Source organism: Arachis ipaensis, chromosome B9, assembly GCF_059453495.1.
Source record: "Arachis ipaensis isolate K30076 ecotype BB chromosome B9, ASM5945349v1, whole genome shotgun sequence".
Taxonomy (NCBI): Eukaryota; Viridiplantae; Streptophyta; class Magnoliopsida; order Fabales; family Fabaceae; genus Arachis; species Arachis ipaensis.
Genome location: NC_142444.1, coordinates 6260785 through 6275650, shown reverse-complemented (window position 1 = coordinate 6275650; position 14866 = coordinate 6260785). Strand labels below are relative to the sequence as shown.

The window sequence follows — 14866 nt, the reverse complement described above, 5'->3', positions numbered from 1 at the left end:
CTGCTCTGGCAAGTCTAAATTGCCCCCCTCTAACTTCACTATGCAACAAAACATCATTAAAGTCCCCTAACACAATCCAAGGTCCGTGGATCATATTAGCAATCCTTGTCAAGTCACCCCACAGTTCTTTACGCCGATGTATATGCGGATTAGCATACACCGCACTGCAGTAACTAGATGTATTGCCCATAGTGATTTCAAAACTGATACATTGATCAACTACATCCAATACTCTCACAGAAATATTTGAATTAGAACATAGAACCCAGATACCCCCACTATGACCATTAGCCTCAACAATACCAACATCCTGGTAACCTAGATTATTCCAAAAAGATTTCATCCTCTCGAAAGCAATATGGGTTTCAAACAGAATGAAAAAAGTAGGATGAAATTTATTCGCTAACTCCTTACTATGAACCCGGGCCAATTTATTAGAGGCACCTCTAATATTCCAAAATAGAAAGCTTAAATCTAAATAATCCATAAAACAATTTGTATTGTAAAAAGGACCAACCTCAGCTGAAGTCCCTAACGAGATGATGAAGATCCACCATCATATCCCCCTGAGCCTTGCTTGTCCTTGTCCGGTTGTTGCCCAGTCTGTCTGTGTCCCTCCACTGACAACCCTTCCAATTTGCCGATTTGCTGCTTGCTGGTGTCGCCAAGGCAGTCCGGAGTCGACGGCGAATTCTGCAAAGAAGAAGGGCGCAACCTCTTGTGTCCGTTTTTGATAATGGCAGTGAAAGTCGGCACCGCAACGGAGACAGATTTGCCCTTCACCCCTTGCTGTTTGGAAGATGCCATGCGTGCCTTAGATCCGCTAACCGACCCGGTCTTCACCCCTGATTCGGCTCCTCTCATACGTAGTCCAAAGTCACGGTTCTGGTCCAATTTCTGATTTGAGCGCACCGGCATTTTATCTTTAGATGTTTGTTGGGCTTTGTTTGATTGACTCAATTTTTCTCTCCTTTTGCCGCTGACTTTGGTCCAGCCAGCCTCATTTTCCAAATGTTGGGACCCCACTTCCTTCCCATGCAACGTATCATCTAATTCCTCCCCAATTTCTGCAACTATCACTGACTCTTTGGGATTGCATCCAAATTCAAAAATTTTCTCTTTTGAAGCTTCCTGTGGCTGCACCACCCGGGCCGCCGTCTCGGTCACTGATGTTTCCTTTCGATCCACCCTTTCCGAATCTATTGGGGTCATTCTGCAGTCAGTTGCTGGATGCCCGAAACAATTGCACTTGTCACAAATAAGGTGTAAGCATTCATACTCCACCTTATATTCAAACTCATCGACAATCACACTCCGGACCACCGGCAAACCAAGATTAATTTGCACGCAAGCCCGAGCAAATTTTCCCCTTTCCGCCAACTTAGTAGCCAGATCCACCTTGACTGGTTTTCCCACAGCAGAAGCGATTCTCATCATGGCTTTATCCTGATAGTACCATATGCTCAAACCAGAGATTCGAATCCAAACCATAGTCTCCCCGAAAGTGTCCTCACAAGGTTTAAAATCCGGTGTCCATGGCTTGACCGCAATATAGTGACCGAAGATCATCCATGGCCCCCCTAGTAAAACCTTCTCTCGATCGTCCATGCGATCAAATTTAACGAGGAAGTACCCAAAACCCACATCCAAGATTTCATATCCACCGGTGATCCTCCATACCCCTTTCAATTTGTGAAACATGGCCGTGTAACTAAGGTTTTTTCCAAGAACCTTAATCACAATTGCTTCCTTGTATGGTTCAGAAAGGATGTTCCTAGCCTCTTCGGAGAAGCAAACTCTTGGAGGCATAGGATCTCCTTGTTTTCCAGTGACCACTGCCATGGAATCCTCATCTAGAGCTTCAACCCGATTTATCCCTGTGGCTACCGTAGAACCAATAACCTTGTCACGGAACGAAATCTTGGAAGTCACCCTGGAACTAAGGTCGCCCTTACTTGATCCCTCCTTCACACCTGATGCAAACCCTCCCACACTCTCCCCCTTATCTCTTTCGATGGCATGGCCATCTTCTTCACCGTGTTTCACCCTCAAACGCTCTCTCCCGCTCTCTCCTTCTCTCATTCTCTCTGAGTACTTAAGTTAATTTAATTATGTTGAATATAAATCTTATTAAATTACACAAAATATGAATTAATATTTAATTTAACTTTTGAAATTTAAAGTCAGATTTAATTTGATCCTTAAAATTCAATATACTTAAATTGAATCCTAAAATTTATAATGACAACTCACGTTAATCTTTGAGTTAATCTCGTTAACTCTTAAAATTTATTAGAGCTCTGGAAGTTTGATTATTGTTTTTAGAACTACAAAATTTTTAAATTGAACTTATTATTATTATCTTCATGAGAATGTTAGAAAGTCAATAAAATTTCTAAGAAATCTAATAATAATTCTTAATCACATAAAATTTAAGTGAGAAATTCAAATCTTACCAAATTAACATATAAAATTAATACACCATTCACAAAAATCATCTCAAAAGTTAACATAAGTTATTATTGTAAATTTTAGAAGACAAAGTGAATCAATTATAATTTTAAGGATGAATTTAAATTTGAGAGATGATATCTTATGCATAATAAATTTAATCAGTAAAACTATAAATTCTAATACCTGATTACATAGACAGATCAATCTAATGAAATTTTAGAATTAATTTTACCACCATAATACATATACACAAAAAATAAGTATTCTTACAGAATATGCATTAAAAATATCATTTTTGTTCAAAAATAAAAGAAATATATTTCATAAAACAATACATATTTTATAACGAGAACGTAAAATACAGTTAAATATAGAGTTTAATGATAAAATCTTTAGTTTGATTTCTTATATATTTCAAATATTAACTTGATCGGTTTTTAATTTTAACTTCTTCTTTTATTTATTTATTTTTTAAATTAATCCTATCAAATTTGGTAAGAGTGTTAATGGGTCGGGTAAAATTGAGTTTCTCCTAACTCTAAATATACATCCAGTCTATTTTTTAGACCCTAACTCAATCTTAGATCCGATAAATTCTAAACATTTTCTGGTCACAACTATATATACCGGTCCAAACCAGGTGCAAACCAGATCTTTAAAACTTTAATATTAATTTATAAAAAAAATTATTTATAAAGAAATTATTTATGATGCACTTATTTATAAAGAAGACACTTGTTACCGAAAATCAACTATATATACCGGTCCAAACTAGGTAAAAACCAGATCTTTAAAATTTTAATATTATTTATAAAAAAATTATAAAGAAATTATTTATGATGCACTTATTTATAAAGAAGAAACTTGTTACCAAAAAGTTGACATCCATATTTCAACTTAAATTTTTCATAAATTCTAATTTGATGCTTCTTTGATCTATTTTCTAATTCAACAAGTGTAATTAAAAATAAAATAATAAACTTATAATTAATATAACACAATATTAAAATTAATTTAAAACATATATACTTTTTTTAATTCTCTTAGGGTGTACATGAGTCGGGTGAAACCGAGTTTATTTTAACCCGGATCCGGCCTGAAATAATAATCATGTCTATTGTTGAGATTCTTATCCAATCTTAAATATGGTGAAATCACACCAAAGTAATTCTTAAAATATTCAAAATCAGACCTAATCTTCCGGCTTAACCATGTGCACTCCTATGATTTGATAGGATGAAATATCAAATACAAAATAAATAAATCAAAACAAATTCTAGATTTCAACCAAATCGTACCAAACATATAAAATTTAAAATTTAAAATTGAAAATAAAAAATTTTGATTGAAACTCAAACTATATATATTTACAACCAATAAAATACACTTAAATCTAGAATTTTAATAATTAATCTTCAGCTTGATTCCTATATATTTCAAATATTAACTTCTAATTTTAATTTTATCTCCTTTCCTTTTTTTAGAAAAGTGCTAAGAAATCAATAAATTTTATAATTTGTAATCATTAATTAATTATTATTAATATTTTTAATAATATAAAATTAAATTTAATAATATAAGAATAAAATTACTTACTCTTTTTCTGCTGATAACTGCTCACCAAACTCCCTTAAACTTTCTCTATTTTCTATTTTTTATTTTTTTAAATTAAATATCAAATACAATAAATTAACCAAACCCTACCATACGGTATATTTTTCATAATATATATATACCACCACCACCTGTAGAAAAAACCAAAGAAAAAACAGTAACACAACCTTTGCTCTAGTCTACTTCCATGGCGGAACGAGACTCAAAGGCGGCAAAAACAACAACAACACCAATTATATCAGTGGCCGACGACGACATTGACAGAATCAGCAGCTTACCGGACTGTTTACTCTGCCACATCCTCTCCTTCCTCCCAACCCCAACCCCCGTGATTGTCGCCACCACCAGCGTCCTATCTCGCCGGTGGCGGAACGTCTGGAAGGATATGGAAGTCTTCAAGTTCCAACAGAAAAAAAAATCGCAGAAGTCGTTATTTTATTCTGTTAAATCTGTCCTGGCCCTCCGCAGACCAGGCCGTATTCGAAAGTTTCGCCTCCAAAGTGACTTCAGCGAAGCAAACTTAGTAACTGTCAAGAACTGGATCAACGCCGCCATGGGGCCACAACTCGAAGAACTGCACCTTCTCCTCTCAAGAGAAAATAATGATAATCTTCCATTGGCTCCCACTTTATTGATCAGGAACAGTATCGCGGCTCTCTCACGTGAATCGTACCTCTTTTTTCCATCGCTGAAGTCTCTGTCTCTGAATCTCGGATCTACTCGGAATGTGGATGTTCTTCTCTCTCGATGTCCCGTTCTTGAAACTCTGAATCTTAAGCTCTTCATCTCCACGTGTCCTGATCTGCGCGTGCAAAAACTTCGCGTGGCTTCTTCTTCCTTGAAGAGTCTTACCATCACCGCTTTGAGTAACTATGTAATTGAGGGATTTGAGTTAGACGCGCCGTCTCTTGAAAATCTTAGTCTGTTATTCAACAGAGAGTTGGAGGGGTTTTCTGTTCGTAATTTGCACAGCGTGAGAAGCGCGTCTCTTGATTTTTGTGATACAGCTGGTGGTTATTCTGTGATCGAGCTTGCCATGAAAATACTTGAAAAGTGTCGTGTTCTTAAAGATCTTACAGTTCACAGGAGAAAGGTTTGTTTAGTTCACTGCTACTCACATTATTAAAATAATTTTAACTATGAACTTCGATAATAGTTAATTGGTATATGAATACTCAGCTATAAATTTAGTTACGATTTCTAAATTACACTCATACATAGATTATTGAGATTTTTATTTTGGCACTCCAAGCAATGTCTTTGTTATATATTGATTTTTTTTCTCTTGCTTGAAGCATGCATATTCGAAGAGATGGACAGAGCCGATCGAAGTTCCCAGTTCTCTGGTGTCACACTTGGAAAACTTTACATTTTTATTGTTAGATCAATTTAAAGAAGACCGAGAATTTATTACTTATATTCTACAGAAAGGGTTAGTTTTAAAGTCAGTTATTGGATACAATACTGATTGTAATTCATTACTATCTCTCTTTCCAGGTGGATCTAAGAAGTGTCAATTTAACTATGTCCATCCTTATTATCAAGGTTGTAATTTAACGTGGAAACTCATCAGGTGTGTTAACTTTATGTAAAGTTAATAACTGAGAGGCATCAGATCAGATGAAAATTTAGTTAAATCATTTAACGATTTCAATTATCAACTTTATATAAAATTGACTGCATATGAATATATACATCCTTGTTATTTTGCCGTGCTTGAAAGTGTAGCTTATAAAGTTATAATCCTTACTTTAAAATATTTTGGTAACTATATTCTCTAAATATTTAATTTCTATATTTAACTGCTTTTAATTTGATTTCCTCTCACAACTTTTGCAATGAATTTATTTATGGTGTCATTGAGTTATAATTCAAATAGTATAATCTCCTCATACTCACTTAAGAAATTGCAGATTCGAGTCTCTTTATTTTTGTTTAAAAAAAAATGAATTGATTCATGGTGGACGTTAAATATAGGAACTATAAAGAAGTAGAGTAGTGCTAGGGAGCCAATGGCCTAAGCGTACAATGGGTACAATGGGCTAAATCTTTGGTTTATGAATAAAATGAACATCATCTATACTATCCAGAGTAACCATCCGGACCATATGTCCTAAAACCACTCATCCCAAAAGCATAACCTGACAGGACAATGTAACACTAATAATCATATCTCTAAAACTTTCTAAACCTTCATTGTACACATTGTACGCTTAGGTCATTGGCTCCCTATACTTTCTCAAAAGATGTAACATAGAGAGGGTGTGAAGAAAAGTGGAGGTGAAAGTAAAAGAATTTAAGAGTTATAATGTGTCTCTCGCAAACCCTTCCCCTCACACCCGCGCCCCACCCCTACTCCCCACAACTCCCCCTCCACCCATTCTCCCCCAAACCACCGCACGCATTTTGGCTCCCTCGTGCATCCGCAATCGCCGCACACATCCGTATTTTGTCGCGCCTCTCCAACCACCACACGTAGCCCACCTTCATCGCGCCTCTATTCTGTCCGTGGTTGCAGGCAGTGTTGGAATAAATTAATTTTCAATATCCCAGATCATCCATATTGAATCATCAAAAATATATATCATACTCGAATGCGGAAGCGTACCTGAATTCATAAACATAAATCATACGACAGGAAGAGTTTGGATCTTGTGGTTCTTTCGATCTTCCTCAACCAAAGCCTTCTGTATTTCTAGGAGGCTGAACTGCAACTCTTTTGATGGGGAAAGAGTAACAAAGGCGGCTTTGGTATATTGGGGACCGAAACCCTGAAGGTCTATTTATATTTGAGCATGACACCCATTAAACTCTTAAGCCCAAATAAAATAGTATCTAAACCCCAAAAGATAATATATCTAAAATCCAAAAAGATAATTATCTAAGGAACAAAAGATAATATCTGGTTTTATTCTCATTTAATTCCAAATCAAAAGTAATAATGACTTATTCAATTTAGCATTTATAACAATAAATGAGATCACCATTATATAAGTCATTTAATTTTGAAATAGCATAATTTGTGATTATAATTAATATATGTATTGCCCACAAATAAGTTAGGAAATCAAATAATTTCCTAACAATCTCCCACTTGGGCTATACATATATTATTTCTTGACATAATCACATCTTTATAAACTTTATGCGCGCATCTGAATGTTATTTCTTTCATTACTTTAACAATCTGGTCCGTCTCATACATTAGATATGGAACTACCGCAGCTTTTATCACATTAAATGCCGTGACTAAACCACGCCAATCACCATCCTAATATACTTAACGACATAGATCAAATTTGGATGAGTAATATGGAAATTACATGCCAAGTGATCTCATGCATGTCTATTTCCAGCTGGTCCAACTTTATTGAGATCAAACATAATATAAATATTGCAAAATGAACATTTCACATAACATGAAATAAACCATCAACTTAATTCTGCAGAAAAATAACTCAATATCTGTCATAGGACATATAGCATAAACTCCCACTAAACCAAGACATCACAACTATTGACACCCATCCGAGCAGTGTGCTCTTGAAAGACTTTAGGGATCAATTCCTTGGTTAATGAGTCTGCTAGCATATACTCTGTTTCTATATTTCCTATGGAAATCTGTTTTTCTTGAATTTTCTCCTTGACAACTAAGAACTTGATGTCTGTATGCTTCGATTTTGTCAAGCTCTTATTGTTATTGGAGTATAGTACTACTGACTTATTGTCACAAAATATCTTTAATAGCCTTTCAATGTCATCCACTATATGAAGCTTAGTGACAAAGTTTCGCAACCATATGCCATGAAATTGGAATCAGAGTACCTAATGATCTCCAAATTTTCTGATCTCCGATAAGTAAGCATGTAATCCTTTGTTCTCTTTAAATAACGCATTACGCGTTAAACAGCTATCCAATGATCCATGTCCGGATTGCTCAAGTATCTACCCAACACTCCCACCATAAATGATATATCGGGATGTGTGCAGACTTGTGCATACATTAAATTCCCTAGTGCTGATGCATAATGTTTATCATGCATTGCTGTCATCTCAAGATCATTTTTAGGGCATTGCTTGAGACTGAAATTGTCTTCTTTAGCTACGGGTGTGTCCATTGGTCTACAACTTTTCATGCCATATCTACTTAAAATCTTTTCGATATAGTTCTTTTGTGACAATCCAAGAATACCTTGAGAGCGATCTCTTAGTATCTCGATTCCTAATACAAAAGAGGCATCACCAAGATCTTTCATTTCGAATTTGTTCGATAGAAATTTCTTAGTTTCATGCAACAAACCTATATCGTTAATGGCAAGTAGAATGTCATCAATAGATAAGACCAAACAGATGTATTTACTCCCACTGAACTTGCGGTATACACACTCATCTATGATATTTACCTCAAAACCATGAGGTAATGACTTGATGAACATGTGATACCATTGACGGGAAGCTTGTTTGAGATCATAGATGTATTTTCTCCTTTCTCTATTAGATCTTCTTAATGACACTTCTTGAGGTTGTTGAGCTTGCTGTATGGGTTGGGGTTGATGAGGATTCTCATCATTTTCTTGTACTGTAGCAGTATCTCGAGCAACAACAATATTCTCATTGTTCTCTTGTACTATAACTGGATCTACAGTAAGATTCTCATTTTGCTCTTGTACTATAACTGTATCTTGAACAACAATAGGCACGAGGACCTGATCATTGTCAGCTACAGAATCCTCATCAAAAGCAACATTCCTAATATTTCCTTCCCCCCAAACTCAACATCCTCAAGAAATCTCGCATTTCCCGTCTCAAAAATAGACCTTGATGCAGGATTGTAAAACTTGTACCCCCGTGAACGCTCAGCGTAACCAACAAAGTAGCAACTAATTGTCCTTGAGTCCAATTTTCTTTCATGCGGCCTATAAGGTCGCGCCTCAGCTGGACATCCCCAAATATGCAAATGCTTTATACTAGGCATTTTCCCAGTCCAAATTTCATATGGGGTTTTGTTAACTGCTTTGCTTGGCACCCTATTAAGGATGTACACTGCGGTCTTTAAGGCTTCTCCCCAGAGTGATTCAGGCAAGGAAGAATGACTAATCATACTTCTCACCATGTCCTTAAGAGTTCGGTTCCTTCGCTCTGCAACACCATTCATGCTAGGTTTGCCTGGCATAGTGTATTGCGGAACAATACCACACTCCTCTAGGAAAAGAGCAAAAGGCCCAGGACGTTGCTCACCTGAACCGTCATATCTTCCGTAGTATTCACCACCACGATCAGATTTGACAGCTTTAATTTTCTTTCCAAGTTGAAGTTCAACTTCAGCTTTGAAAGACTTGAAAACATCCAAGGCTTGGGACTTTTCATGAATTAAATATAGATACCCGTAACGAGAGTAATCATCTATGAACGTAATAAAGTACCGTTGTCCATTCCAAGAGACAGTAGGGAATGGGCCACATATATCAGTATGTATTAGTTCTAAGACATCTTTAGCTCTCTCGGCATCTAATTTCCTTTCGTTTGTCCTTTTCCCCTTTATGCACTCAATGCAGACTTCAAAGTCCGCCAAATTTAGGGGTCCGAGAATTCCATCCGACACGAGCCTCTGAATTCTCTGTTTAGAGATGTGGCCTAGGTGTTTGTGCCATAATGATGCCGAATTCTCATTCAGTTTTTGTTTTGTACCCGTTTGCAGTATTTCATTATTATAGGAATTTAAGTTAAGCCTATATAGATTATCCACCAAATGACCAGAGCAAATATTATTCGAATTATAAAAGAGACTGACTTTATTGTCTCCGAATGAACAAAAATAACCTGATTTGTCCAAACGAGAAACAGAAACCAAATTTCGTCTAAACAACGGTACATAAAATGTCTCTAATAAATCCAAGTAAAATCCACTCGTGGAACATAATCTAAAGGTTCCTATAGCTTCGACTGCAACTATATTTCCGTCTGCCACGTAGATGTATCTTTCAGCATCACTTGGCGGTAGGCTCCACAGGCAACCCTGCATAGTGACACTTACATGAGTAGTAGCAGCAGAATCTACCCACCAAGTATCAACAGGTACATAACTTAAACTAGCCTCAGAACAAACGAAAGTAAGAATTATACCCTTCTTTACACGCCAAGTGGCATATTTGGTACAATCCTTCTTCATGTGTCCCACCTTCTTACAGAAGAAACAGGTTGAAACTTGATCCTGTTTCTTAGCCTTTTTCTGCTGAGAAGGCGCATCCGCAGTAGTATCACGCTTTCTTTTATACTGAGAAGATAAAGCCATGTGAGCACTGAATTTCTTAGTAAAGAATTTCTCAACATCCTTTAGGAACTGTTTGGCATCTTTATCCTCAGTAATTGAGCCCCGAAACGCCTCATGAATTGAGCGTTTCATGATCATAATGCTCATTCGATTGGATCTCTCCCACTTCTCTATTTTAACCTCATTGAGGTTTTCCGGAGTGGAAGTGGGTTTCTCCTCTCGAAGAACTATATCTAGATCCATACAACCGAGGACAATCTCCACGGTATCTTTCCAAACTTTAAGGTTTGAACCATTCAGCATAGGAATACTGCTAATTTGCGCAGAAACATTGGTAGCTAAAGCCATAGTTTCTGGATTAGAACAAAAAGGAACATGCAGTAAACATTAGTTAATTAATGGGTAAAAAATCCATATTGAGATATCCAGCACAACATTAATTTTCAATCTTTGGATAGAAAAATTAACTGTAAGTGATACTCTCATTGCAGTAATCAAATATTGTCAAAATTCCTGTCACACATTAAGCCTTTCTTTGGACCGACTTAATGCGCACATGGAAACTTAAACTTCGCAACCTATTTATTACCGCATATATTTTCTATTAATTGGCCAAACAATAACCTTCCTTTGGGCCGATTATTGACCGCATAATTAATAGAAAATAAACGGAAGTGTGCAATGCTTATTATTTGGCCAAACAATAAACTTCCTTTGGACCGATTATTGTTCGCATAAATAATAAGTATTACTTTATTCTTAATTGGTTATACCCAAACATGTATTTACTATCAATATGTGTATGTAATTCGGCCAAATATAGACCTTCCTTTGGGCTGACCAATATTCGCATGAATTACATATCATCATATTCCTAATGTTTTGAATAAATTAATTTTCACAAAAGAGGCTACTTTGGCAGCATAATGTTCAATCAATTTATTTCAAAACCAAATCTTTATAAAAGAGATGGGTATAATAATCCTTATATCCCAAAAGGATAATCTATTAATTTGTATTAAATTAATAGCACATAGAATTAAAATTAAAACAATCATAATAATACTCTACTAATATTTTAAAATAAATCAATTATTATTATATCAAAACTGGATACGATAACATATATATTTTGAAACCAAATGCCAAGAGTTCATATACGGTCACAATGAACATAAATATTATGAATGCCATATCATATAAAAGAAGGTAACCAAAATATGCTTGTTATAAGCACGCAATAATATATATATGATGTTGCACGTATATATACAAATAATTGCAATCCAGGGCGTTTGCGTTAAAACAAATAATCTTTGTGCTCCTGGATCAATACCAATTATATATGACACACATACATATATCGATCCAAACAAAATAATATAACGCTGATATTTTTTATGACTAAATCATGGATGGCTCTGATACCACTTGTTGGAATAAATTAATTTTCAATATCCCAGATCATCCATATTGAATCATCAAAAATATATATCATACTCGAATGCGGAAGCGTACCTGAATTCATAAACATAAATTATACGACAGGAAGAGTTTGGATCTTGTGGTTCTTTCGATCTTCCTCAACCAAAGCCTTCTGTATTCCTAGGAGGCTGAACTGCAACTCTTTTGATGGGGAAAGAGTAACAAAGGCGGCTTTGGTATATTGGGGACCGAAACCCTGAAGGTCTATTTATATTTGAGCATGACACCCATTAAACTCTTAAGCCCAAATAAAATAGTATCTAAACCCCAAAAGATAATATATCTAAAATCCAAAAAGATAATTATCTAAGGAACAAAAGATAATATCTAGTTTTATTCTCATTTAATTCCAAATCAAAAGTAATAATGACTTATTCAATTTAGCATTTATAACAATAAATGAGATCACCATTATATAAGTCATTTAATTTTGAAATAGCATAATTTGTGATTATAATTAATATATGTATTGCCCACAAATAAGTTAGGAAATCAAATAATTTCCTAACAGGCAGTCCAGTCTTGTCGTGCTTCCATCGCACCGCTGCAAGCAATCCAGCTTCATCCTCTATTGCACCGCGGTGACTGCCTCTGTCCCACTCTTGTATCGTCGTCTTCCATCGCGTCCCTCCCCTGCCGTCAGTCTTCTTCTCTTTCTCCTTCCCCGATGCGGAACACCCTCCACCCTCCATCAATCATGCGTGTCTTTTGAATTTGATGAATGTTACTTTTTATTGTGTATGAATGTTTTTTGTGTTGCGGTGCTTAGATCCAATGTTACTGACAATATTGAAAGCGTGACAAGAGAGAAAGGAGTAGAGTGCCTACGATAAAAATAGGATAATAGAAAAGATAAAAAATATAATTAAAAATAAAAATGAATAATTATATTGAGATTTTTTTTGTATGTTCAGTGAATTTAAAATGCAGTCCATTATTTATATTATTTGTATTTTCTATTGTCTATATAACAGAATCAAATTGGATTTAAGTTGAAACACATCTTAATATTTGAGTTTGTCTTTTCTATGCAGTCAAACGCAAAGTAATGTTCCATAACTAATAATATATAATTTATATTTTAATTAATATTTTTATATTATATAATATTATTTTTATTCGATAATTATTTATTTACATGAAAAAATAATGAACACGTAATTATTTTATATATATATATATATTAAAAATATTATTTATATATCAAAATTAATTATTATATATTTTTTTATAAATATATATTATTTAATTTATTTTTAATATATATTTTATATTTTAACATATATTTTATACTAATAACTAATTATTGCTAACGAATTATAATTTAAAAGCCAAAAATTAAACAAAATCACATTAATTTATATTAATAATTAATTTTAAATTTTTTAAATTCAAAATTTAAAAAAATTTAAAATTAATTAAGTAAACCTAATTAAAACATATAAAAATCTTCTTCTTCTCTCTCACATTAACCTACCCACCTCCAATAATCACACACACATATCTCTCTCACCAATACTGCTGTGCTTCGTGGTGATGGGTGGGTTTGATTCTTATGCTTCTGTTAACAATGCCATGCTCACGAGTTATAGCAAGGAGGGATTCTTGTGTGAGGCGAAAAGGCTGGTTCATAAGATGGGGCTTGGTGGGAGGGATGAGGTTTCTTGGAACTCGATGATTGTGGTGTGCGGACAACACCGCGAGGGATCGGAAGCGCTAGCACTGTTATGTGAGATGGTTAGGATGAGATTGGAGGTTGACATGTTCACTATGGCTAGTGTTTTGACTGCCTTTACTTCCCTCAAGGATTTGGCAGGGGGATGCAGTTTCATGCTAAGATGATTAAGAGTGGGTTCCATAGAAATTCTCATGTAGGATGTGGTTTGATTGACTTGTACTCGAAGTGTGCAGGGGCATGTTAGAGTGCAGGATGTGGACGATGGAGTTCCTATTTTGTATTCAACACACATGTTTGTAATTAAGGGTTTGTTGCAGATGTTGCTCTCTGTGTTTTGGGATATTAGGTGCCGTTTTGATGATTAAAGAGACTGCAAAATTATAAAAAAAAATATTCATTTAATATGAAAAAAATATCCTAATACTTAACAAAAGAAACATTCAATTATATTTTAGCAAAAATAATTAAATATCTATAAAATTTAAAAAAAAATATGAAATTCTTAAAAAAATAGAGACATTCACATTTGCAATACAAAAAAATTCGAAAAATATATAAAAGAACATCTATTTAGTATGAAAAAGAAACATTCTGATACTTAGCAGAAGAAACATCCATATATATTAACTCGTAGAAATTTGTTAATACCCTTTTGGAGCCACTCGGATAAAGATGCTTAAAACGTCTCGTTTTAAAGATATTTTCAAGTAATTAAAATTTAACACATATAATTGATTAAATCGTGTTATTTTTGTTAAAATTAGGTTAGACAAATTGATTTGACCAAAAAATGGTGAATCAAATCTTGAATTGGTCTAAATTAATATTATTTTTTATAGAAAATGACTAAAATACTTCTATTATATATATTAATTTTAAAAATCCTAAATTTTAACTAATTTTTTTATTTAGGATTTATAGTTTGAATTCAGAATTTATAGTTTATAGACTAAATTTTAAAATTTTAAATTTTACTATTTTAGAGTAAATAATTTAATATTTATAACTTAAATACTAAACAAATCAAATTTTCACGATATTCAAATATAATATTTCTTGTACTTCTTAGAGTACATTTTTAAATTTAAACAAAATCTACTAAATCGTATACTTTTACATACTTGATGATAACTACTCTTCAAGCCATTATTTGAAATGTTTGAAATAGTTCAAAATTAAAAATCTTTTTGATATTTCAACCATAAAATTAATTTTGAATTTCTACATATTTTTATTTGAATCAAACTAACTGAAATCAAATGGCCAACACAACCTAACTAGCACTACTGCCATAGTCAAACAACACAGAACCCGGCTTACAAGACCTTTGACCAAGTCTCTCCCATGCTACCATGGCAGAATCA

The 14866-nt window shown here is 34.1% G+C and overlaps 2 protein-coding genes across 2 annotated transcripts; one reads left to right on the top strand and one right to left on the bottom strand.

Moving 5' to 3' along the window:
• Positions 1–531: 531 nt before the first annotated feature.
• On the bottom strand, positions 532–2082 carry LOC148543610 (uncharacterized). The gene has a single exon (XM_088498223.1). It carries the CDS (start codon positions 2080–2082, stop codon positions 532–534), a length of 1551 nt encoding a protein of 516 aa, XP_088354349.1.
• Positions 2083–4207: 2125 nt separating this feature from the next.
• On the top strand, positions 4208–5660 carry LOC107614752 (F-box/LRR-repeat protein At3g26922-like). Its single transcript, XM_021112335.2, has 2 exons — positions 4208–5161; positions 5364–5660. The coding sequence occupies exons 1-2, from the start codon at positions 4256–4258 to the stop codon at positions 5658–5660; spliced, it is 1203 nt and encodes a 400-aa protein (XP_020967994.1). The 5' UTR covers positions 4208–4255.
• The last annotated feature ends 9206 nt before the right edge of the window (positions 5661–14866 follow it).

Bases quoted from the DNA above. Each gene is read 5' to 3' on its own strand.
- LOC148543610 (XM_088498223.1), bottom strand. From the start codon at position 2,082: ATGAGAGAAGGAGAGAGCGGGAGAGAGCGTTTGAGGGTGAAACACGGT.
- LOC107614752 (XM_021112335.2), top strand. From the start codon at position 4,256: ATGGCGGAACGAGACTCAAAGGCGGCAAAAACAACAACAACACCAATT. The intron at 5,162-5,363 runs GTTTGTTTAGTT...TCTTGCTTGAAG, and splicing joins TTACAGTTCACAGGAGAAAG to CATGCATATTCGAAGAGATG.